Consider the following 27042-nt stretch of genomic DNA (forward strand, 5'->3'; position numbering starts at 1 on the left):
AAGTTGGGTTTTCTAACTGCCAGTTCTGTATACTCACTCTGAGACAAGAAAGCCAAGTTCTGTTCTTTCTAGCTCATGTGTTATCAGCAGCACTAAAGATTTGGCAAATGAAAATGAGTTATCCATTATGCTGACAATGTGAGAGCCAGACAAGAAACCATCTCACACTCCCTAATAGTTGTGCTGTTAGGAGTAAAAAAATAGTGACAATTTTTGTCAAAAAAGTAAGTATATAAGACTTGGCATACACACAAGGAGCAGATGTGTTGAATAAGAAGTCTCCCTCTTTCTATGGCCTTGTCTAGTTTTTACTGCTTCATGTTATTGAATTACTCCAAATGAACACTGAAAAAGGATGATTATTACATGAATTTAAAGCTATTAATTTAACTGACAAGAAGTGGTAAAATTATTACATTAGCATTTAATATTTAATGAGCTTAATTTGTTAAATAGCTCCTTACCTTCTATTGCTGAAAGTAGAACACGAGAATGGTCATATGCAATTACATTTGCATATCTATTCTTTGGTTTGTTTACTTCCAAGTTAGAATGCTCCCACGTGAACTGCTGGCCAGGGTCAATTGACTTAAAAAAAATGAAAAATGATTAGCTTAAAAACACAAGGTAACATGAATAATACAGACAGCAAACAGTACACTCCCAGTTTTACTCGTCCTTTATAAAAATCCACACAGCCAGAGATTATTCATATAGGACTGCAGGACACAAAGCATTTAGCCAGCCACAGCCTAAAAAGTATTGCACTCCCATCATACTGATGCCTATTGACAGTTACATTTAGGTATCTTCCTTATATAGACTCTCACTTGTTCTTATAAAAAAGAGAAAAATAGGAGAAGCTCTATTTCTACATGGAAGGAGGAACAGAGAGTATGAAATAATATGGACACATAAAAATGGAAATTTAGTACTCATCTAGGGATAGCTAATCATGCTTTCTGAGATTTTAGCCATGTTTTGAATTGTAAACTATAGAAATACTTTTTATTCATTAGTTTTCAAATCACATACAGATCCACTTGTGTTTTGCAAACATTTTTGCACATACACTAGATTATGCTTTAGAAAAATGGAATTTAAAAATTATTAGTTACTTTTACCATGGTATTGCCCAAAGGCACCAGCTGAGACTTGGGACCCCTTTGTTAGGTCCTGTAAAATACACATATTGGGGGCCATAGGGGAATATGGTGGTAGAAACAGATTCTTAACTCTCAACATTTCTTATAAGCTTATAGATAGTTATACAGCCTGCCTGAAGATAAGAAAAATGTCAAACTGATTCTCACTGTCAGACTATTTTAACTAGAACAACTGTGGAAAAATAAGTCAGGAACACTGGAGTAAGTCAATAATATTAAGAGTACTGTAATCTCCCTTGCTTATATAGGTATCATTCATATATCTATATTCAAGATATTTGGCATCTCTCACTGTAGTTAATGAGAGAAATATTGATTCCCTCTATATATTTTATTGTCAAAAAGGTGAAGTTCAGCTAGACAGTAAAACACAAAGCTGCATGGAAACTGTTGTAAAAGTTTCTTAGCTATCCTGAAGAGCTTCTGAAGACATTACAATTGTGGTCAGTCTAGGGCAATTCCTTGAATTCACTTTGTTGTAAAACCCAGCCTGTTTACTGACACTAACTTCTACACTAGTAATTAAGAGCAAGGATTTTAAAGGTATATAAACATCAAAAGATAGATGACTACTGGGAATTGGGAGTTAAATGCCTTGGTGCTTCTGAAAATCCCACTAGAAACTATCTGCATCTTTAGGCACCTAAATATCATTAAAAATCTGGCCCTTCTACAGTTTTGAGATGAATAATGCTGGAATTAGAGTTGAATAAGAATCTAGAGATCAATGAAACAATTAAGGCCACTATCATTTATTCTCCTGGATGATACAAAGAAAGAAAATTTGATCTAGTTACAACAAAAGAGCCAAGAAATACTGTAATATGCAAAAGAAATATAGGGGTTAAACTACAATCGCTGCATGTGAAGACTTAACACTGCATTAGGATTTAAGACTTAAAACCAATTAACTATGAGCTAAGTAATTATGATGATCCAGAAATTACAGACGTCATTGAGAAGGGGCCAAACTCATGAAGATTTCTAGTTACACAAGTTTAACTTTTTATGGTGTAAGATATTCTAAGGAGACAGACATTCAATATCCTACAGACATTCAGCACCTTCTTCAGAAATTATTACTCCTCTCTAACCCTTATTTAATTGTTTCCCTTAGGCTGTGGTTCAAATAGAGACGTGTCAAACTGCTCAAATTAAATTAGAGTAATTAGACTGAATCTACCAGTTCAAGGATACTGTTAAATCCTTTCTCAACTAACGTTTTTTTTTTCTTCATCTGGATACTTTATTTATAATATGACACCTTCTACAGTGCCATTGGGGGAAAAAAAGAAAAGAATTCTCTTGTTTCCTCTTCACAAATTGTAGCCTGTTGCATCACACTGCCTCCTGTCATGTTAGGTTACAATGCAACATAATGAAAACTGAGATTAAGAGATGAGGCTGACTCCATGCTTGATATATCCCAAACTTACACCAGTTTCTTATAGATCAAGTATCAATTGAAGAGAAGCAGTGCCTTGTCCTATCTGAACTGCCTTTGACTTTGTACTTTCTCATAAGTATCTATAATTCAGTTAGATTAAATTCTTGGCTCCAAGAAGTGTATCTAGCATAAACAAGCTTATCAGAGTGAAAACAGAAATTTTAGGAAATAAACTTGACTGGGGAGAGTAGAGTAAAATGAAACAACAACAGTATAATTTTCAAAATGTCAGTCTTAATCCAAACCTGTATAATTTATTACATCTCCAATCTCGATAAATAAAAGGTCAGGAAATCCCAGTGTCATTGACTAGCAAATAATAGATTACTTATTACTGCTTACCTGAATGGACTTGGCACAGAAAAACGAACTGGTCTAAAGGAAACCCTTGTTCCCTGGAATTCCAATTCTTCAAGGGAAATTCAGCCTTTTCAACTATCAACACCCCCCTCTCTTTCTGGAGGCTATGAAACAGATGCTATGAAAAGCATTCCATGTTCCCTCTGTGATACTACCCAGTGCAGTTGTTATATGGTATAGGGCAATTGATATGGTTAATATTTACAGAGGTTTCTCGGCACTACTATGTTCTTATGTTTTGCGGACAACTCTCCTCTGACTGATTCATGAACTAACTCCATTCTCTACAGGGAATAGCTTTAAAAGGGCAGCTACTGGCAGTACAAAGAAGGTAGTCCACCCATGAATGATATGAAGTATTCCAAACAAACAGGGAACTCTCTTCATTCCATCAACCATGTTGGCATGATAGCCAGGGAATTACAAACCAAACAAATAAACTGGGCCCTTCAAATATATTCCCCAACCATGATCATAAAGGGGAATATCTATAGTTTTCTGACTACTGAATGAAAAGGGCAAAAACATTTAGTGACCTACATCAGAAGAAGAAAGGTCTGTTTTAGGAACTTTCAAACTGCTTGTTGGAGCTGTAACTTGATGGCATGAAAATAATGTGGGTTGTGTACTAGGCTTATTGCTTTGCCATTTGTCTTGAAGCTTAAGGTCAGCACATCTCTATGGCTTTGCTTTAAGTTACTGTAGATGCACTCCATCCAGTGGAGGCTTTTTCGACCTCAAGATCAACCTAGAGGTGACTAGCTCTCCATCATTAATGGCCATGAGACTGCTGAAATTACTCATCACATGGGTCTGGCAGGGGACAGAGTTTGATTTTGCTCTACTGGAGCACACCTGCTATGAGAAATACAACCGCTTATATTTTGAAGGCAGGTTTAGTAAGACAGGAAATAGGCTGATACAAAGTTCAATTTCAGAAACTACAAGTTTTTGGTTATTTTGTCCAGAGAACAGTGGCAATGGAAAGAGATTTAAAAAGAACATATTTTACCAGCACACTTCTTTTAAAGTAGCCTACTAACCACATATGTTTTCACAGAACCCAGTGGTATACTAACTAACTAAATTCTGAATACGTACAAATGTTTTCCTGTTTTTAAAATGCTTTCAATTAGGTTGGAGAGCCATCAATGCCATCAGCTTTGCTTGAGAGGCTCTGCAGATCACACAGAGATAATGACAAGACACAATGAATTTCCTTAGTTTAGATGTATATTTTACATTTGATGATAAACAAATGGGCAAATATAAATAATGGCTAGATTGTAGTTTTATAGCCTGCCCTGTGTAAGGGGTGGCACACAGCTAGGAACCATGATTCCATCCATGCTTCCAACATATTTCATGGCAGAAGTTATACAATACTAGCAGTAGCTTACTACCCACCTCCCACCACCTGCTCAGCTGTACTGGCTGGTGCACTGGGAGACAGAATCTAGATTCCATGCCCATCTGAATGGGAGAGAGGTACCTAGTGGGTGTACTGAACCTGCTTATCCTTATCTGACTGGACCCGGATCCTGTAAGGATATGCAGCAGTGTTGGGTTGGGTTGTCTTACTCTCCCTTTCTCACCTAGGTGGCCACACTCACTGGTCTATGATTTGCCTCTTAAAAATCCTGCCAAGCGATGTTGTAAGTTAAGATCCCAATGTCCGGATGAACTGGACAGAACTCATGTCAGGGTGTGTGTTCAAAGACGATTTAAAGTTTCCCTCTCTTTTGACTGGATCCTGATGCTAACTCTGTGCATGGTTGGCAAAGTACTCTTAGTTGTGCAAATGACCACATGAAGTTGAAACTGAAGTAGGAGATTTGACCAGAGTAGAGTGTCTCAGCTACACTTCCCTTCTTCTGGACAGTTTTTCTCGTTATGCTGGCAGCAGGGATGTGGAATGAGATTAGAAGCCCCATACCAACTCTACAACACCAGAGAATCACCTTTGTACTAAGGATGAGCTTCCTGTGCTGGTTACAACCACCTTAGGCCTAGTTTATGCTGGCAATGCAATGCAAACTGGTCACTGCCAATGGAGAATCTGGTCCCAAGTTTTTGGTTTTTTTTTTTTACACAGAAAATATTTTTATATAAGGGATACTTTTAAATAAATCAACCTGCTCTGTCTGGGCTTATTCCTTGGATTATTCTTTTCATAGATGCAAGGACTGGAAGGGACCTCGAGAGGTCATCAAGTCCAGTCCCCTGCCCTCATGGCAGGACCAAATACTGTCTAGACTCATAGACTCATAGACTCTAGGACTGGAAGGGACCTCGAGAGGTCATCGAGTCCAGTCCCCTGCCCTCATGGCAGGACCAAATACTGTCTAGACCATCCCTGATAGACATTTATCTAACCTACTCTTAAATATCTCCAGCGATGGAGATTCCACAACTTCCCTAGGCAATCTATTCCAGTGTTTAACTACCCTGACAGTTAGGAACTTTTTCCTAATGTCCAACCTAAATCTCCCTTGCTGCAGTTTAAGCCCATTGCTTCTTGTTCTGTCATTGGAGGCTAAGGTGAACAAGTTTTCTCCCTCCTCCTGATGACACCCTTTTAGATACCTGAAAACTGCTATCATGTCCCCTCTCAGTCTTCTCTTTTCCAAACTACACAAGCCCAATTCCTTCAGCCTTCCTTCATAGGTCATGTTCTCAAGACCTTTAATCATTTTTATTGCTCTTCTCTGGACCCTCTCCAATTTCTCCACATCTTTCTTGAAATGCGGTGCCCAGAACTGAACACAATACTCCAGTTGAGGCCTAACCAGCGCAGAGTAAAGTGGAAGAATGACTTCTTGTGTCTTGTTTACAACACACCTGTTAATGCATCCCAGAATCACGTTTGCTTTTTTTGCGACAGTATCACACTGTTCACTCATATTAAGCTTGTGGTCCACTATGACCCCTAGATCTCTTTCTGCCATACTCCTTCCTAGACAGTCTCTTCCCATTCTGTATGTGTGAAACTGATTGTTCCTTCCTAAGTGGAGCACTTTGCATTTATCTTTATTGAACTTCATCCTGTTTACCTCAGACCATTTCTCCAATTTGTCCAGATCGTTTTGAATTTTGACCCTGTCCTCCAGAGCAGTTGCAATCCCTCCCAGTTTGGTATCGTCCGCAAACTTAATAAGCGTACTTTCTATGCCAACATCTAAATCGTTGATGAAGATATTGAACAGAACCGGTCCCAAAACAGACCCCTGCGGAACCCCACTTGTTATATCTTTCCAGCAGGATTGGGAGCCATTAACAACTACTCTCTGAGTACGGTTATCCAGCCAGTTATGCACCCACCTTATAGTAGCCCCATCTAAATTGTACTTTCCTAGCTTATCTATAAGAATATCATGCGAAACTGTATCAAATGCCTTACTAAAGTCTAGGTTTATCACATCCACCGCTTCTCCCTTATCCACAAGGCTCGTTATCCTATCGAAGAACGTTATCAGATTAGTTTGACACGATTTGTTCTTTACAAATCCATGCTGGCTATTCCCTATCACTTTACCACCTTCCAAGTGTTTGCAGATGATTTCTTTGATTACCTGCTCCATTATCTTCCCTGGCACAGAAGTTAAACTAACTGGTCTGTAGTTTCCTGGGTTGTTTTTATTTCCCTTTTTATAGATGGGAACTATATTTGCCCCCTTCCAGTCTTCTGGAATCTCCCCCGTCTCCCATGATTTCCCAAAGATAATAGCTAGAGGCTCAGATACCTCTTCCATTAACTCCTTGAGTATTCTAGGATGCATTCCATCAGGCCCTGGTGACTTGCAGGCATCTAACTTTTCTAAGTGATTTTTTACTTGCTCTTTCCTTATTTTCTCTTCTAAACCTACCCTCTTCCCATAAGCATTCACTATATTAGACATTCCTTCAGACTTCTCAGTGAAGACCGAAACAAAGAAGTCATTAAGCATCTCTGCCATTTCCAAGTCTCCCGTTACTGTTACCCCCTCCTCATTGAGCAGTGGGCCTACCCTGTCCTTAGTCTTCCTCTTGCTTCTAATGTATTGATAAAAAGTCTTCTTGTTTCCCTTTATTCCCATAGCTAGTTTGAGTTCATTTTGTGCCTTTGCTTTTCTAATCTTGCCTCTGCATTCCTGTGTTATTTGCCTATATTCATCCTTTGTGATCTGACCTAGTTTCCATTTTTTATATGACGCCTTTTTATTTTGTAGGTCACGCAAGATCTCAAGGGTAAGCCAAGGTGGTCTTTTGCCACATTTTCTATCTTTCCTAACCATTTGAATAACTTGCTTTTGGGCCCTTAATAGCGTCCCTTTGAAAAACTGCCAACTTTCCTCAGTTGTTTTTCCCCAGTCTTAATTCCCATGGGACCTTGCCTATCAGCTCTCTGAGCTTACCAAAATCCACCTTCCTGAAATCCATTGTCTCTATTCTGCTGTACTCCCTTCTACCTTTCCTTAGAATTGCAAATTCTATGATTTCATGATCACTTTCACCCAACCTTCCTTCTACTTTTAAATTCTCAACAAGTTCCTCCCTATTGGTTAAAATCAAGTCTAGAACAGCTTCCCCCCTAGTAGCTTTTTCAACTTTCTGAAATAAAAAGTTGTCTGCAATGCAGTCCAGGAACTTATTGGATAGTCTGTGCCCCGCGGTGTTATTTTCCCAACATATATCTGGGTAGTTGAAGTCCCCCATCACCACCAAATCTTGGGCTTTGGATGATTTTGTTAGTTGTTAGTAGACCATCCCTGATAGACATTTATCTAACCTACTCTTAAATATCTCCAGAGATGGAGATTCCACAACTTCCCTAGGCAATTTATTCCAGTGTTTAACTACCCTGACAGTTAGGAACTTTTTCTTAATGTCCAGCCTATACCGCCCTTGCTGCAGTTTAAGCCCATTGCTTCTTGTTCCATCCTTAGAGGCTAAGATGAACAAGTTTTCTCCTTCCTCCTTACAACACCCTTTTAGATACCTGAAAACTGCTATCATGTCCTCTCTGTCTTCTCTTTTCCAAATTAAACAAACCCAATTCTTTCAGCCTCCCTTCATAGGTCATGTACTCTAGACCTTTAATCATTCTTGTTGCTCTTCTCTGGACCCTCTCCAATTTCTCCACATCTTTCTTGAAATGCGGTGCCCAGAACTGGACACAGTACTCCGGTTGAGTCTAACCAGCGCAGGGTAGAGCAGAAGAATGACTTCTCGTGTCTTGCTTACAACACACCTGTTAATGCATTCCAGAATCACGTTTGTTTATTTTGCAACAGCATCACACTGTTGACTTGTGGTCTGCTATAACCCCTAAATCTCTTTCTGCCGTACTCCTTCCTAGATAGTCTCTTCCTATTCTGTATGTGTGAAACTGATTGTTCCTTCCTAAGTGGAGCACTTTGCATTTGTCTTTGTTAAACTTCATCCTGTTTACCTCAGACCATTTCTCCAATTTGTCCAGATCATTTTGAATTATGACCCTATCCTCCTACGCAGTTGCAATCCCTCCCAGTTTGGTGAGTCTAAAGAATGCCTGAATTTCACGTTTAGTAATCAAATGGAAGATGTAGCTGAAGCACTAAATAGAAACAATCTTTAAAAACATACAATTACTGTATAGCATTGTCCTGACAAAAGGAAGGATGTTTGGAGTCACAATACTTTTCTTAGTTGACACAAGGAATCTTAACACATTGGACATAACAGTCAGTCTGGGACCTGATTCTCCCTTTCTCTATACCTAGTGTAGTGAATTACACCAATGCAAAGTGAGAGTAATACTCTTCTATTCTGATTTTGCAGCATTTTCCTGTCTCTTTGCAGTGGTCTGGATGACTACACAAGGTGCAGGGCAAAGGATAATCAGTCCCTGGGGTCTTAACAGTACATCTGTCCCACAAGAGATTTTCTATCCTGTAGAGTGAATTCTATGAATATTAATAAGTTTCTGTAAAACACCAACACTCCCTTCCTGCAGCTCACATAGCATATTAATATTCCAAGACTGTACCTTTTGTACTAAATCATATACAAGGTGTGGTGAGCTAGGAATGGAGGTCAGTCTTCTCACTCATTTCCACTGGCCACTATCAATTTGCCTGTAACATTATTATACTACTAGCATACAAGGGAGTGGAGAAGAGATCCTCTTTGCAGGCTGCCTGTAGAAGAAGTTGTCTGACAAGCCTTAGAGTCTCTCTAAATTGATACTTGTTCTTATTCTTTAATATCTGTATTTCAGTAGCACCTAAAGATCCTAATCAGGATGGGAACTCCACAGTGCCAGTTACTGTAGAAACAAATAAAAGGATGCAGTTCCTGCCATGAAGAGCTCACACGCTCAGTGTCAGTGGATGAGGTCCTCACAGAACACAGACTCAGCAGGTTCTTATTTAAAATTCACCCCCTCCTGCAGCTTTGGCTGTGTTCTGCAGCTCTAGGAATGTCAGGTAAGTAACAAAGACATGAGGCAGGACCACAACACACAAAGTTCATCCAAACTTCTCCTCAGACTAGTTTAGTTCCAGGGCTTCTCCTTCCCTCTTGCTTTCTCAAGCCCCAATTTAGGATAGCGCAAAAGGACCTGCCAAATTTAAAGGAATACTTGAATCTCATTGCTCATGCTGACAGCTAAGCATGTGCTTAAGTGCTTTCCTGAACAGGGTTCTTTTCATGATTTAGGGATTAACTTCAGAGACTGACTCATTCTTTTCTCTTCCTGAGTCAGTTCTACTATGATCTACTTTGTTTGGCTACAAGGGAGAGTTGGCAGAATAGCTCAGAACCTTCATGTAGGAACCTTAAACCAGCAACTTATCATATCTCAATATTAGCAGTTACAGTTTCAAGTGGAAGGTGAGTTTTTTTTGAATGACTTGTAACTAAAATTTGACCTATTTTCTTCTAATGTTGCGGATGGAATCTTCTTTGACTTCAAAGTAAATCCTGCAATTGTCAAGCCAAAAATATTTTCATCCCCAAAGTTTTAAGAGGCTAAAAACAGAGCTCATGATAGATTCTGGCAAGTCCAAATGTAGAGCTAAGCTTGAATGCACAATAACTTTAGACAGACAGATCAACTGACCGATAGATAGATGAATGACAACACAGCATCCAACTGAATGTCAGTAAGTCTCTAAGGCATATTCTTCGAGAATATTACAGGATTACTTTCTGTCACTTGGAGAGGATGTTAGGTAGATGGGTAAAGCATCTGTGTTTTTACCTCCGAGTAAAAAGATACATTAGTCAGTGGGTGGAGAAAGTGTAATATATTCCTCAGCATAAAATGATCCAGGACTTTTCTGGGACTTCCATGACAAAACCCAAGAGAACACATGGGATTTATTAGCTGAGTGTCTTTCAACCCGTTGATTTCAGATAGCAATGTAGAATAATTGTGAGCTATTTTTTTTCTGTTTTGAATTGACCAATACAGTGATCTGTCTCTCCTACTGAGCCACTTTTGTGTGAATTAATTATGAAGAGGACCTTAACAAATGAAAGTTTTAGTGAGGAGTGAGAAGTGCAAGAGGAAAAAATCATGCCCCTCTTCGCGTCTTTTAAAATTTTGTGACTTGTGAGGAAAAAATGCACAAGGTTTTACTTTACCCCAGAGCATAAAAAGCTTTATTTTCTAGCATGTATTTTATTAACTCCCTAGTTTATTTATGATCTGCAACCTATAGGCTGACACAGCACTAGTTTTGTTTATTTTTAGGGGCTCCACATTCCCCAGTGATTAATAAAGCATTCCATTGTCATGGCTTGGTCTTCCACATGTCACCAGCTGCAGAAAGAAATTCTTCTGTGTCTCAGTAACTCAAGTCACAATCTGCTTTTATAGATCCTGGTTTAGTACTATCTCAGCTACCCCACAACAGCATATTTCATCCCCTGAGAGAAGATGGGCAATGAAATTTTGGTTCGGTTGGTTCTGATTCTTTACCTCTGCTGCTATTTAATTGATCAAAAATGAAGATGGGGAAGATGGACAGCTGTGCTTTTTGTGTTTGTTTTTTGCCAGATAAAATTATATTTTTGCAGTACGTGTTTCCCCATATCGTCTGATTAGGAATTCATCAACACATTTTGACTTAGAAAAGGGCTATCAATTTGCACCATCACTGTTCTCAGAGAGACAATTTTTGTCCGTCTGTTTTTGAAGAAATGAAGGAACTTGATGAACCTGTTTGTACCTTACACCTCCTGGTTTTCCACATTTAAAAAAATAATAAAATTTCTTATCCTATTAGATGGCAAAAAATACTAATATAAACATAAAACTCGACTAAATGATTTTCAGTTCATACTTCTAATATCAAGATAATCATTGTCAGTTCAAGATAAAAAGAAATAGTTTACAAATATGTCTCAGGATGTGGGTTCTGAACTTTAAGTAAATAACTACATTTAATTAATCGATCAAATGTGGAGTTGGGCGTGCCCACTTTATTTGTGATTGGCCAGTCAGATTTAGTAGCTCGATGTATTTAGTCTTTTGCGTAGCTCACATGCAAATAGAAGCTTTCTATTCAGCACTTCACGGGTTCAGAATGAAAGAATGTTGTATTGTATTGGCTCTACTCATCTAATTGCAGGAGATACACAGTCTGATTTTTTTTGGCTGTAACTATGGTGCAAAAGCACACTGGAAATTACTTTAAGATGTCACTTATATTTTTCTTTTCATACTTGACAAGTAAACTAGAAACCAGCAGAGTAAACTGACAAACATTACTAGCTTTGAGACTAAATTATAGGATTCCTCCCCCACCCTGCTTTCCTCCCCTCCCCCAGAAGGTTTTTTCTCTCTCTTATTCTAAATGGCAACTCTTTTAAAAATGTTAACACGTAACAAGTTTGAGACACATTTTTGGACACTTGATTGCATTTGGAGAACATTGATATGAACGTGCGTGGATTCTTTACTTGTTCATTGTAAAAAAGGAGTTCAGCATTTTATTATACCTATTTGATAATGGGAATTTATAAACTATTAAACAACACTTAATGTATAAAGCTTATCTTCAACTGTTCAATTCCTTCCTCCCCTCTCCCCGCATCACTCCCCAATGCTTAAGTGATCTAAAGCTGCTTCACAATATGAAAAAAAATCAAACAACAGATGTCTTTGTCGGCCATTCACTAGTTGCATAGCAGGATGTGTTCATCATTGCAGCATATTATACTCCCTGTGCACTTCTTTATGATGAAGGGCCAGATGGCTTAATCCACTGATTAATATTTAGCTCACATATTGATATAGTTAACACAATTTCTGTCAAATCCAGGTAAATAGACCTTAACTGTAATTTACTTTTCCCTTCCCATTCCCTGCCCCTCAGTTGCCCCACTCACCCCCAAAAAGAATTGTTTTGTCGAGAGAAAGCTAATCTACAGTTCTTGGGACTGAACAGCCATGCAGGAACAAAGGGTAGAATGGTATTGGCAGACATCTCAGAAGTGTGAAAGACCAATAACTCATGAATAACAAGTCGGCACTAACAGTTTTAATGAGTGCTCTAATGGTTTAATGGATGGCACTTTAATAGGATTTCTAGTAGATTCATTTGGAAAGCTTGTCTTCAATAAAGCTGTCATTAACAAAGAACTGCGTATCTTCACAGCATAGCTGTGTAGTACTGAGGCTTTGTACACATGAAATAACGAAATCTGTAATACTGTTATTACCATCCCATGCTTTCACTAATCTTTTAGCTATTGTGTTATAAATGGTTGTCTGCTGGAAATCGGTCTGCTCTGTTATTGTGAAAAGACTTGGGCGGTGTTTACAGTGATGCACCATCCACTAAACAAGTTTGCCACTGGAAGCTGGAATAATGGAAAGCGGCTGTTGGAATCATTTTAAACTGGGAAAACAGAACCTGCTTATTGTGCTGTTTGGGAAGTAAGCTACTTATAAGGCGGCAAATCCTGCCCTCCACCAGTGAGTGCTCTCCTTACAACACACTGTGATGCAGTTCTACTGAGTGGGTGAACAGTGATAGGATGCCAGACTTCCTGGAGGAAGTTCACACATGTCCAGGTGCCATGGAGCTGTGCTCTCTATGCCACCAAATTAGGAGAGGGGCAAGACTGGGGAGTCTGTGACTCTTCCGAGCCTACGGGGTTGGGGGCAGCTTGGGTGCTGTATACTGGAATGACATTAAATCATCAAAAGCACAAAGGGTTGGAGAGAAACTAATGATTAAAGAACAAAATATGGAAAGAATGGTGAAAAACAGAAGTTTCAATACACGTCAAAACAAATAGACTATGCAAAATTAGACAAAGTAGTCAACTGCCCATAAAAATGAACAATTTGACCTCTTTCACCAATGTCAGTGATTGAAATGAGAAATTCATATAATATCTGATGAATCTATAATAAGATGCTAATATATTATGCATGAAACTTGCTAATAGAATGAGATTTACATACTGCATTAGCAAAACATGAATGCTAAATGCACAAACAATACCTTATCATGGCAACTTGCCAATGGAATTAGATTTTCCTAACACATTGGGGCTTGCACATTAAACAGTAAAGGCTGCTATTATTGAGAGAGTTGGAGCCTCACACCCCCATTCTCTTGCACACACAATGCAAATTTGGGTTATACAAGGAATGCAGGGCTGGGCCCAAAATGCACAGCTGGACACTGAACAGTCACGTTGATGAATTCCTAATGAATGTCTTCAAGCATTACACCAAATCTCTTAGCAATACATTATCAAGAAAAAATAAATAGATGATGGCTGTTTCAATAGCAATAAAGTCAGAGAATCAAGCTGCAGCTCGACACAGTCCTGAAGCAAAGCTTTGCCAATTCACTGCTCCTCCCCATCCACTTGTCTACATGGCCAAAAAAACGATGTGTTCTTAACCTGGGTTAGTTAATCTGAGTTAGTATATCAGTGAAGATATAACAACTCAACTTTTAACTCAGAATAACAGCTCAAGTTAACACCAGCCCCAGAGCCTGCGGTTGAGCTCTCTCCACTTGGCACTGAGTGTCTTCACCGAAGACATGCAGCTGCATCAATGTAGCTGTGCCAATGTAACACTTGTGTTCAACCAGAAAAAACTAATCAGTGTGGAGCCTAAAAATGAGGTATACATCAGTGTTTCTCAAACAGGTATATAAGTACCACTGTGGGTACGCTGAGATCTTCCAAGGGGTACATCAACTCATCTAGATATTTATGTAGTTTTACATCAGGCTATATAAAAAGCACTGGCAAAGTCAGTACAAACTAAAATTTCTCACAGACAATTACTTGTTTTGTACTGCTCTATACCATACACTGAACTGTAAGTACAATATTTATATTTCAATCAATTTATTTCATAAATATGGTAAACATGAGAAAATGAGCAATTTTTCAGTAATAAATGTGACACTTGCATTTTTATGTCTGATTTTGTAAGCAAGTAATTTTTAAGTGAGGTGAAACTTGGGGTATGCAAGACAAATGAGACTCTTGAAAGAGGTATAGTATTCTGGAAAGGTTGAAAACCACTGGTACACACCAAATATAGCACAAGAGTATAAAACAGGAGAAAAAAAATTAGGACAGTCTCCTGATCCATAAAATATCTGAAACTGTATCAGTCTTTAAAGGGAAGCTTATGCCTCATAGAAAAATATTGATTTTAAAAACAGGCCTACTGTTTTCACTTATATTTTTCTGTATTTCTCTTATCTCAGCCTTATGAGTTCATGTTTATTCCTCATATAAAATTATAATCCTCTGTTCCTGATATCATAATTGATTGCTGGGGAAATTATTATATGCTGAAAACAGAGGATTATGTATCACTTCAGGTAGAAAATAAATAGTAGGAACAGATGAACGCTTGAGGAACAAACATCCTAGTTTCATGCAAATATTTTTAGTGATAAAGAAAAAAACATATTGATGATCTATGTTATACAGTATATGGTATAAGCATAGTTATTCCTAAACTGAAGATTTTTCAATTCACGAGACACTAGCTCCTCTTTAAAATTTCACTGTATCTTTTAAGAATTTGCAAATTCTGCTTTTTAAAAAACAAACAAGGACTAATGATTAATGAAGTCTTTCCTGATACACTATGAATTACAAAATAAAGTTTCATCTGAATAAGAATAAAATATCCATAACTGAACCAAAATATATACTAAAGTATACATTTTATAACCTTTCCAGAGTCACCTCTGATTTTCTCAGTAGATTCTCTAACACTACAAGTAAATCTTTAAATATTTTTTACTAAATCCTCAGATTTATCTACAGTTGATGGCACAGTCCCTCTGTGAATTACTTTTCTTGCTGTAAGAAGAAATGAGCTATTTCTCACCTTCTCCCTACCCAACATACTCACCCAGTAGTAGTGTTATTATTTGTAGTTAAACACCAATATAAAATCAAACAGGGGACCACAAACTGCAGAGTTTGAGACAGGGAAAAGGAGACCCCCCTGCTGAACGAACAAAGTGCGAGTACTAACCTTGGGGTGAGCGAGTTTGCTTGGCTGTTTGTGTTTCTTTCTTTATCAGGTTATTTCAGTTACTGGGTCAGTTGGGATTGTGTGTCTGGGGACTGTTTGAGCCTTTGTTCCCTGGATCATCCTTTATCATCTTTGATCAGCCTCTATCAGCTGATCACCCTCCCCCATGTGATGAATGAGGGAGTAGGGCTAACCTAGGGGAGAAGGCCTTAAAAGCCAGAGACTAAGCGATTGAGGGGAGCTAGCGAACAGGGGCCCACAAACAGGAGAGTTTGAGAGGGAGTTGGTGGGAAGAAGACGTAATATTGCAGTGGTTAGGAAGGGCTGCATTACCAATGCCAATGCTCTTCCTGTCTCCTGTGCCTGTATCCAGAAAGACAACTTAACCATGGATGCCTCTACCCAGATCCTGGTGTGGCTTTGCAAAGACTGTGGCCTGCATTTCCGACTCAGAGAAAGTCAGATTGGGGGGACCAGCCAGTGTGAAAGGTGCCTGCTGGTGGAGTCTCTCAGCAAATAGGTAGAAGAGTTACAGGAGGAGGTGGCTAGGATGAGGAACATCTGTGCCCACAAGGAATTCCTCAAAAGTATTCATATGGAGACATCCAAGGCTGAGGAAACTACCCAGTTACAGATGACTGCTGTCACACCACTGGGGGAGGAGATATGGCTCTGTCACAAGGACGACACTGGCTGCTTGTTAATTCTGACTGCAGGCAGTGCTCCACCCCTACTCCCAACCCACCCACCATGGTGATGGAAAACCGATATGCTGCCCTGGCAACAAGCAATGAGAAATCAGCCCCAAGGCTGGGAGGATTGTAACAACCACTCCCAGGGGGAAAGGTAGGGTAGTGGTGGTTGGTGAATCTCTTCTAAGGGAGATGGAGGCACCCATTTGTCACCCTGACATGGCAAACTGGGAAGTATGCTGCCCAAGTCACCAGGGCCTGATTAAATGCATCTTAGAATACTCAAAGAGCTGACTGAGAAGATATCTGATCCATTAACAATTATCTTTGAAAAGTCATGGAAGATGGGAGAAAGGGCAAATATAGTGTCCATCTATAAAAATGGAAATAAGGACAACCTGCAGAATTACAGGCCAGTCAGCTTAAAAGACGGTTACTCACCTTTGTAACTGTTGTTCTTCGAGATGTGTTGCTCACATCCATTCCAGTTAGGTGTGCGCGCCGCGCGTGCACGTTCGTCGGAAACTTTTTACCCTAGCAACTCCAGTGGGCCGGCAGGTCGCCCCCTGGAGTGGCGCCGCCATGGCGCCCAATATATATCCCTGCCGGCCCGCCCGCTCCTCAGTTCCTTCTTGCCGGCTACTCCGACAGTGGGGAAGGAGGGCGGGTGTGGAATGGATGTGAGCAACACATCTCGAAGAACAACAGTTACAAAGGTGAGTAACCGTCTTTTCTTCTTCGAGTGATTGCTCACATCCATTCCAGTTAGGTGACTCCCAAGCCATACCTAGGCGGTGGGGTCGGAGTGAGAAGTCGCAGCACGGAGCACTGCAGTTCCGAAGGCCGCATCCTCCCTCGACTGCTGGACCAGGGCGTAGTGGGAAGCAAAGGTGTGGACCGATGACCAGGTCGCTGCCCGACAGATTTCCTGGATGGGCACGCGGGCGAGGAAAGCCAGCGACGACGCCTGCGCCCTGGTAGAATGCGCAGTCACACGGCCCGTAGGGACATGGGCCAAGTCATAACAGGTCCTGATACAGGACGTAACCCAAGAGGATACCCTCTGGGAGGAGATAGGAAGCCCTTTCATACGATCTGCTACCGCCACGAAAAGCTGGGGGGATTTTCGGAAGGGCTTAGTCCTCTCTATGTAGAACGCGAGAGCCCTACGGACATCCAGCGAGTGGAGCTGCTGCTCCCTGCTTGAGGAGTGAGGTTTTGGGAAAAAAACCGGAAGGAAAATCTCTTGGTTGACGTGGAAGGCTGAGACCACCTTGGGCAGAAAAGCAGGGTGTGGTCTCAACTGCACCTTGTCCTTGTGGAAGACCGTATATGGGGGGTCTACCACAAGAGCTCGGAGCTCCGACACCCGTCTAGCTGAGGTGATAGCCACTAGAAAGGCAGTTTTCCAAGAGAGGTAGAGCAGGGAGCAAGTAGCTAACGGCTCAAAGGGGGGCCCCATGAGCCGGGACAACACCAGGTTAAGATCCCAGGTTGGAGCAGGGGGACGGACGTTAGGGAATAAACGTTCCAGCCCTTTCAGGAATCTCGACACCGTCGGGTGAGAAAAAATGGAGCGACCGTCCGCACCCGGGTGAAAGGTGGAGATAGCTGCTAGGTGGACTCGCAACGACGATAAGGCCAGACCTTGCCCTTTGAGGGACCAAACGTAGTCTAAGAGTTCGGTTATCGAAACTTCCATAGGGCGGAGATTTCTCTCTACGCACCAACAGGAGAAGCGCTTCCATTTCGCCGAATATGTGGCTCTTGTGGATGGTTTCCTGCTGCTCAAGAGCACCTCTCTCATAGGCGTGGAGCAGCGCAGCTCGGAACCAGTCAGCCACGCAGGAGCCACGCCGCTAGGTGCAGCGACTGCAGGTCTGGGTGACAGAGGGTCCCGTGGTCCTGGGTAATCAGGTCCGGATGAAGGGGCAGGGGAACTGGGTCGGCTATGGCCAAGTCCAGCAGCATGGTGTACCAGTGCTGCCTGGGCCATGCCGGGGCCACCATGATCACGAGAGCCCTGTCTCTGCGCACCTTCAGGAGGACCTTGTGGACCAGAGGGAACGGGGGAAACGCATAGTACAGGTGGGTCAACCACTGGATGAGGAAGGCATCCGCTATCGACCCCGGCTCCCTGCCCTGAAAGGAGCAGAACGCTTGGCACTTCCTGTTCCCCTTGGACGCGAAGAGGTCCACCCGGGGATAACCCCACCTCCGGAAAATGGAGAGAGCGACGTCCAGGCGAAGGGACCACTCGTGTGACAGGAAGGATCTGCTCAATCGATCCGCCAGCGTGTTCCGTACTCCAGGGAGGAAGGAAGCCCTGAGGTGAATGGAGTGGGCTACGCAAAAGTCCCAGAGTCGTATCGCCTCGTGGCACAGGGAGGAGGACCTGGTGCCGCCCTGCTTGTTGATATAGTACATGGTCGTCGTGTTGTCCGTGAACACAGCGACACAACGACCCGGAAGCTGATGACAGAACGCTTGACAAGCAAGGCGGACCGCTCTCAACTCCCGCATGTTGATGTGTAGCCCCACCTCCTCCTGGGACCACAGGCCCTGTGTCCGCAGGGCCCCTAGGTGGGCCCCCCAGCCTAGGTCTGAGGCATCCGTTGTCAGGGATACCGAGGGCTGAGAGGGGTGGAAGGGAAGACCCGCACATAATACGGACTGGTCTAACCACCAGCCGAGAGAATCTAAGACCTTCTGGGGGATTGTGACTAACATGTCTAACGGTTGCCTTGCCGGCCTGTAATGACTGATAAGCCACAGCTGGAGAGGCCTCATGTGGAGCCGAGCGTAGTCGGTCACAAAGGTGCACGCCGCCATGTGGCCTAACAGGGTTAGACATGTCCTCACTGACGTCAATGGGGCTGACCGCAAACGTTGAACGATCGCCGCCATGGTCTGAAACCGTTGCAGAGGCAGGGAGGCCCTGCCCACAGTGGCGTCCAGGACGGCCCCGATAAATTCCACCTTCTGCGTGGGCTTCAGGGTGGACTTGTCTGTGTTTATCAAGAGGCCCAGACTTGCAAACATGCCGGTGATCACGCGGACATGGCTGTTGACTTGCTGTTCCGACGTGCCCCGAATCAACCAGTCGTCCAGATAAGGGAACACATGGACACGGTTGCGCCGAAGATGCGCCACGACAACTGCCATGCATTTTGTAAACACCCTCGGGGCCGTGGACAGGCCGAATGGGAGGACTGCAAACTGATAATGAAGAGCCCCCACAACGAAGCGGAGAAAGCGTCTGTGGCGTGGCCAAATGGCAATGTGGAAATACGCGTCCTGCATGTCGAGGGCGGCGTACCAGTCTCCCGGATCCAGGGATGGAATAATGGTCCCCAGGGATACCATGCGGAACTTCAACTTCACGAGGTATTTGTTGAGTTCTCGCAGGTCGAGGATAGGCCTGAGGCCCCCCTTGGCCTTGGGGATCAGAAAGTAGCGGGAATAAAACCCCTTGCCTTTCTCATTTTCCGGAACCGCCTCTATAGCTCCTTTGCTGAGGAGCGTCTGCACCTCCTGCCGAAGGAATTGCTCGTGAGAGGGGTCCCTGAAGAGGGACGAGGAAGGAGGGCGGGAAGGAGGAAATGAAACAAACTGCAGGCGGTATCCCGTCTGCACCATGCTCAAGACCCAGCGGTCCGATGTTATTTGGGACCACGCCGGGAGGAAAAACGAAAGGCGGTTGGAAAACGGGGGGGAAGGATCCATAGGGGAAACTGTTACCGCGCCCTCGGGCGCACCTTCAAAATGAAGGCTTAGGACCAGGCGGGGGTTTTGAGGAGCCTTGGTTCTGCCCCCCTTGGTTCCCCGACTGTCTGCGCCTTCCGTTCCTGCCGCGGCGCCTGTAAAGGTTCTGCCGCTGGTGGAACTGGGAAAATGGCCTACGTTGCTGCTGTTGTTGCGACCTAAAGGGTCTACGCTGCGTCACGGGGGTGTGCATCCTGAGGGACCGCATAATAACCCGGTTGTCTTTTAGACTCTTGAGTCTGGGGTCTGTCTTATCAGAAAACAGGCCCTGGCCTTCGAAAGGAAGGTCCTGTATGGTATGCTGGAGCTCCGGCGGAAGTCCGGAAACCTGCAGCCAGGAGATGCGACGCATCGTAACTCCTGACGCGAGGGTACGGGCAGCCGAGTCCGCAGCGTCCAAGGAGGCTTGTAAGGCCGTGCGTGCGACCTTCTTGCCTTCGTCCAAGATGGCCGTAAACTCTTGGCGAGCATCCTGTGGCAGCAGCTCCTTAAATTTGTCCACTGCCACCCAGGAATTAAAGGCATATCTGCTCAGCAGGGCCTGCTGGTTGGAGACCCTGAGCTGCAGCGCCCCAGCCGAATACACCTTACGGCCAAGGAGGTCCACCCGCCTGGCTTCTCTGGATTTGGGGGCTGGAGCCTCCTGGCCGTGACGCTCCCTATCGTTCACTGATTGCACCACCAGTGAACCCGGAGTCGGGTGTACATGGAGATATTCGTATCCCCTAGAAGGGGCCATGTACTTCCTCTCGACCCCTTTCGCTGTCGGAGGGATGGAGGCCGGGGACTGCCAGATGGTATTGGCGTTGGCCTGGATGGTCCGTATGAAGGGCAGGGCGACCCTGGTGGGAGCATCAGAAGAGAGGATGGTTACAATTGGATCCTCTATCTCCGAGACCTCCTCTGCCTGCAGACTCAGATTTTGAGCCAAGCGCCTGAGGAGGTCTTGGTGCGCCCTGAGATCCAGCAGGGGGGGACTGTTGGAGGAGGTACCCGCCACCGCCTCATCCGGGGAGGAGGAAGATGAGACCCCAGGCACGAGAGTGTCTAACTGAGGGTCTTCCTCAGCCCTCGCCTCTGCCTCCGGAGCCGTAGCGGAGTCCTGCTGCTTGGACCCTTCCTCCCCTTCCGGGGAGGGAGGGGGGCGAGACAACGAGGCTTCAGGGGCCCTACGCTCCGCAGTCGCCGGTCTAGCAGGGAGCTGCTGGGGGCCCTGGGCCTGATGGTATGCCCAGGGTGTCCAGAATCCCCACTGTTGTGGGCCTTGGTCCTGCAGCGGCGGATCACCGAACAGCGCCGCCTGCCTGTCGGTGCCCAGCGCATACCCGCTGTCCGTCTGGGAAGATACGGACGGCTGTCTCGAGGGCCATGGTGGGGCCGACCCTGGATGGTAAGGGTCTGCGCGGGCCGGCACGGAGGATCGTCTCGGTGCCGGGGACCGGTGCCGGGAGTCATATCGGTGCCGGGATCGGGATCGGGACCGGGATCTGTCACGGTGCCGGGATCCTGATCGGTACCGGGCGCCGCTTCGGTGCCGGGACCTGCCACCAGCTCGGTAGAAAAGAAACATTAAAATGATACACAATCCCTCTGACCAGTTAGACTAAGACACTCAGAGAGGCAGAGATAGGGCACCATTGCTATTAGTATACATTATATGGCAGATTCTCACACCAAAACAAAGATCTGAAGCTGCACAATATTTTCTACCTGGATCCACTTTCTTAATGCACTAAGGGTATAACTGCCAGACACCTGTCTAAATTACAGACTAAAGGCCTCAGATTAAAACTATTCAAGCAGCAAATAAAAACCTGTGCAGGGTTATATTTTGTGTGCTATGTGGTAGCAGAAAAATATTATGTTCAGTGTATTGTATGCAAGGTAACATATGAATGTGTCAATTCAGGTTCATTTTGTGACACCTTTGTATTACTAAATTCTACAGATTACGTTAAAGAAGAATTACGAGACAAGATGAGCTTCTAAATGAATATAGCTTTCTGCTTAACAGCTGTCAAATTCATATGAGGCCCTGCATTGCATGAAACCCCTACTGAAACTGTGAAAGCCCCAAAAGATTTGTAGTAATCAATTTGGGTCATGAGTCTTGTCTTTAAATTAGGGAATTCAAAAGAAGACTGTGACATAAATGATGTGCAAGTGTAATGTGGAAATATAACACTCTGTTACAAGGCAACTGAAATATGATACCAATTTAACAGGTAAAATATAATAAAAAATTACAATTGTGTGAGGTAGAAATGAACTTTCTGGTGAGCAAAACAAAATATACAACCTCACCCTTCCAAAATGCCCTCCTGGAACCCAACTAACAAAACATCAGACAACCAAATTAGAAGATTATTAACTCTTACGACACTTAGAAACTTGTCCCCCCATGAAAAATAGGAACAGGCAAGGAAAAGTTATATGAAAGGAAGTGTGGCTTTGAGAGTCGTACACATCTACCTCATATTTCCCTCAGAGAGATGGGACAGGTAGAACTGCAAAGTGGGCAGTCAGCACAGCATAAACAGAAGTGAGACTATGACTTTACGTGTTTCTGACTTGGAATTTGGCCACGTGTCAAGGTTTGGGGGTAGTCATTGGGAAGCTTTGTGCTACGCCAGCAGGAGGAACATTGGGAGGTTGATGGATTCTACAATCTCCCTAGGCAATTCACATTAGGAAGTGCATCTGCTAACAGGGGTACATCAGCATGAAGACAAATGGGAAATTGCTTTCTTCGAGCTGTTGGTGGGGACAAAAGGGTATCAGAGCTCTTGTTTGCCAGAGAAGGAAGGAGAGCAAACCAGGACGCAGAAGTCCTGCTGCAGGTGAGGAGACATGGACAGGGACTGGAGACCAATGTAACTGGGTGCAGTTCTGCACTAAAAGACACTATAACTCTATTAATTAAAAGGCAGGAGAAAATGCAGATGAAAAGACTAGAGGAGCATTGACAGAGGAACATGGAATAATGTGGAGTTCTGAATACTGCGGAAGTTCATTAAGGAAGCTGAAAATGATGATACTGTAAGCTTGAAATCCTATATTAAAGACAGACAATCTAAAAGATACTGTATGTTAAGTAATAAACTCATAACACATTGCCAAGACTGGCCAAAGCCCATAGGTTTTCACACCTTGGCTAAGATTTGTTTTTTTTTCTCCACATACTCCTCCTTACCCAGCCAAAAAACCAGAAGCATCTGCTTCATAGGTCCCTCTCCCACATGTTTTACCTTATCAAGAGATTCTCTTATTATGAAACTGGTTCTCTTTAGGCCTGTCACCGCTCCTGTCACCTGCCTCTAGATTGAGTTCAAACATAGAATCATAGAAATGGAAGGGACCTCAAGAGGTCATCTAGTCCAATCTCCTGCACTCATGGCAGTACTAAACATTACCTAGTCCATTCGTGACAGGTGTTTGTCTAACATACTCTGAAAAATCTCCAATGATGAAGATTCTACAACCTCCCTAGGCAATTTATTCCAGTCCTTAACCACCCTGACAGTTCGGAAGCTTTTCCTAATGTCCACCCTAAAATGCCTCTGCTGTAATTTAAGCCCATTACTTCTTGTTTTAACCATAGAGGTTAAAGAGAACAATTTTTCCTCCTCTTCCTCCCAACAACCTTTTATGTACTTGAAAACTGTTATCACGTCCTTCCCTCAGTCTTCTCTTCTCCAGATTAACCAAACCCAAATTTTCAATCTTCCCTCACAGGTCATTTAATCATTTTGGTTGCTCTTCTCTGGATTTTCTCCAATTTGTCCAAATCTTTCTTGAAATCTGGTACCCAAAACTGGACACAATATTCCAGCTGAGGCCTATTCAGTGCGGAGTAGAGCAGAAGAATTACTTCTCGTGTTTTGCTTACAAACCCCCTGCTAATACATTCCAGAATGATGTTTGTTCCAGTTTGTCCAGGTTATTTTCAATTTTAATCCTATCCTTCAAAGCACTTGCAACCCCTCCAGTTTGGTATCATCTGCAAACTTTATAAATGTACTTTCTATGCCATTATCTAAATCATTTACATCTTTGACTCTAATTCTTTCCTTGTGTCAGATAGCAGAGAAGCACTGTGGATTAAAGAGGGCCAAGAGACAGCTGGAACAAACTAGGAGGCTGATCTCTGGACTTAGGAGAAGCTGAACAGGAAGAAGGGAGAAGAATTCACAAAAAAGGGATGGAAAAGGAAATGAAATAGTAGCTGAGAAGGAGAAAGTAATAGGGATCCTACCAGGAGCAGGTGTCTTTGGATATGGGATATGAGGTGCAAGTAATGTGCAGATAATTAGGGGGGTGTAGCTGAAGCTGGCTGGGTGGGCAAACTTATTTAAGATATTATTCTTATCCAAATGAAGCTCAACCTTAAAGAAGTTTCATTGTACTTCAAAGCCCTATGAGGAGTTTAGGATCAGGAAGATGTGAATTTTTATGGAATCAGTTCATCAATCCCTGCTCATATGAAGCTCTAGGTCTTCTTGGTTTAATTGAGGTTAGAAGAACCTCTTCAATAAAATTTTAAGAATTTTCACAAACTAAAAGGAAAAACGAATCATAGAATGTTACTGGAAGCAAGGCAGAGCCAAAAAATCTAGACTAATCATGGAACTGTTTGGGAAAAGTAAAATCACATTTGCATTGTTTTTCAAAAGTGGAAATAACAAGAGGGGGTTTTGTTTGTTCTCAGGAAAATTAAAGGTAACTTACTCAGGCCATAATTTGTTACTTTGCTCTTTCTCTAAGAAGACCGGATGGCTCAATAGACTGACTCTAGGATATAGCCCCTTTCACTTAATAAGTCAGAAGTTTGAGACTAGCTTGAATTGATATCGACTGAAGTGTTACCATCTGTTCAGTTCCACAAGTAAAACTGGTTGGGAGTCTTAGTCCACACTTCCTAGTCTACATTACAAAATTCAGTTTCACTAATTAATACCCTTGTCTCAACAAAAGAGAGACCACAGATCGGGTGGACATAGAGAAAGATCTTAAAAGGCAATCTCTATAGATTAGGGTTGAGGTACATTAGGGGCATAATGAGTGGGAAGCCTGACTTCCCTACTGCTGCTCATGTTTAAATGCTGATTTTATAACTGCTCAATGCTAAATACCTACTCTTCTTTGCTAGAATATTAAGTAGAGAACTGGGCAGATACACAAAACAGTATGAAGCTGTAGGAGAGCCAGCTGTTGGTATCTGACAGAAGCGATACAAGAATGAAAAATAACCCAGGGCACTGGCTGTAACTGGCTAAGGTTCTGGGTTCTTTTACTGATTTAAAGAACATACATATATGAAACAGCAAGGCTGTTAAATTACATTCAATCTTATACTTCAATGTATCATCTCTGCACAATGCTAAAGAAATGTTGGCGAATCAATGCCTGGACTGTGTACTTTAATACACATTGTACCAAAAAATGTGAATTGCTATAGTGTCAGTTATTTATTAAAAAACAGTGTTGCCAGCACAGTTGTTTCTGAGAAGCTATAACATTTCCTTATACTTAGAATAGGAAATAATTGTGGAATCTGTTAGCAAATGTTGACTTTTTTATGATGAATGTTGACTTTCCAATTAAGAGCCTGGCATTACATTAAGCCAAAATCCAAATTCCTTACTCAGGTAGAACTTTCACTGGCTTCAGAATCTGGCCCATTGTCTGAATAGTACTGAAGCAAACTCTTACAGGATGGCATGACTGTCTTCACTAAGGCAACTCACAATACCCAAGGCTCAGAGGTCGGAGTGCAGCCGATCCACACACCGGTTACAGCTCACCTGTCCATCTCTTAGATCTTCCTATAGCCTTAATACAGCGATGGTCTTCCTGTGCCAAGTTAAAACAGCCTGAGGGTATTTTTTACTTTGGGGTAAATTATTGTTTTATTCACAGTGAAGTTAGAGTGGGTTCGCAGCTAAAAGTGGTGAGTATTTGTGCAGAGAAAAGTGGTAGTTTCAAACACCTCAATTTTCTAAAGGTTCAAAATATTTTCTTATATCCAGTACATTTCACTGCTTGATTTCAAGATTTACATTGTGAGTCTCTGTACTCAGGTGAATTGAAATAGAAAGTGACAATGAGATGCATATTTCAGAATTTACTCTATACAAAGACATTATTGTGAGTTTTAGCAGGTGTTTCTGAACAAGGAAGAAAATGATTGCCAAGTTTAGGATACTAAATGACAGATAAAATATCTGCTTTCACTCTTTTTATATTGCAGTCTCCAAAATCAAGAACATTATAGATTCATATAGTACAATAAAAATTCACTCCTGCATTTTGGTGAATGTGGCATTAAATAGCAACCCTGAGATACTGTGCAAATAAACTTATTTTTCTGAATCACAGAATCTGTATTTTCTGTTGACGGTAACAAGATTATTTTTCAGAGTAGTCTTTAGGTAGTTTTTACCAGTGTATCATCAGATGAAAAGCAAGCGTAGTTCTGTACTGTAATAGTAAATGCTCAGTAAATGTTTAAATCTTTCTTGCCCAAGTTATTTAAATACACTGGGTATTTACATGTTCCAACCTTTGGAGTTAGCTTTAAAGCGATGTTAATGAGGAAAAATAATTATGCAAAAGGTTATACAAAAGCTCTTTATAAAATAAAATTAATAAATGGTGCTTTCAGCCTGTCCTCTCGTAAACAAGCAATTCACTCCACAGAAAATGAAATGTTAACTTGTAGAAGCTTGTAAAGGTCTGCCTCAGTGCTGTCACTCTTGAGAGTGTCAATGCTTAATCTGTGGGGCCTGGACACTAATGAAATAGGTGCATTACAAATTATATCAATTACGAGATATCTGAGAGTAGATAAGAATAATTATTTATGTTGGTCCCACAGTATCCTAGGTGTATGACAGCTAACTAGCTGGGTAGTAATGGTTTCTTCACTGCCATTATGGTCTACCATGTCATGGCATTCTAAAGGAGTTTTAAACCATTAACTATTGACATGACAGATTGTAAAGGGAGCACTGTATCAATGACTATTCAGAGAGTCCTTAATTCATGGATCACTGATAGGACACACCATAACCATACTAAAGGAGCACTCCTGGTCTGATAGACACGACAGAC

At 42.4% G+C, this 27042-nt stretch overlaps 1 protein-coding gene across 42 annotated transcripts in view; it reads right to left on the reverse strand.

Moving 5' to 3' along the window:
• PTPRD (protein tyrosine phosphatase receptor type D) overlaps nucleotides 1–27042 on the reverse strand; it is a 1707428-nt gene that overhangs the window by 78928 nt on the left and 1601458 nt on the right. For all 42 annotated transcript variants that reach the window (XM_030566328.1, XM_030566329.1, XM_030566317.1 and 39 more), the window contains one exon: nucleotides 465–588. In XM_030566328.1, coding sequence (XP_030422188.1) covers nucleotides 465–588 — 124 coding nt within the window. The remainder of the gene's footprint in view (nucleotides 1–464; nucleotides 589–27042) is intronic.

Source organism: Gopherus evgoodei, chromosome 6 (assembly GCF_007399415.2).
Source record: "Gopherus evgoodei ecotype Sinaloan lineage chromosome 6, rGopEvg1_v1.p, whole genome shotgun sequence".
Taxonomy (NCBI): Eukaryota; Metazoa; Chordata; order Testudines; family Testudinidae; genus Gopherus; species Gopherus evgoodei.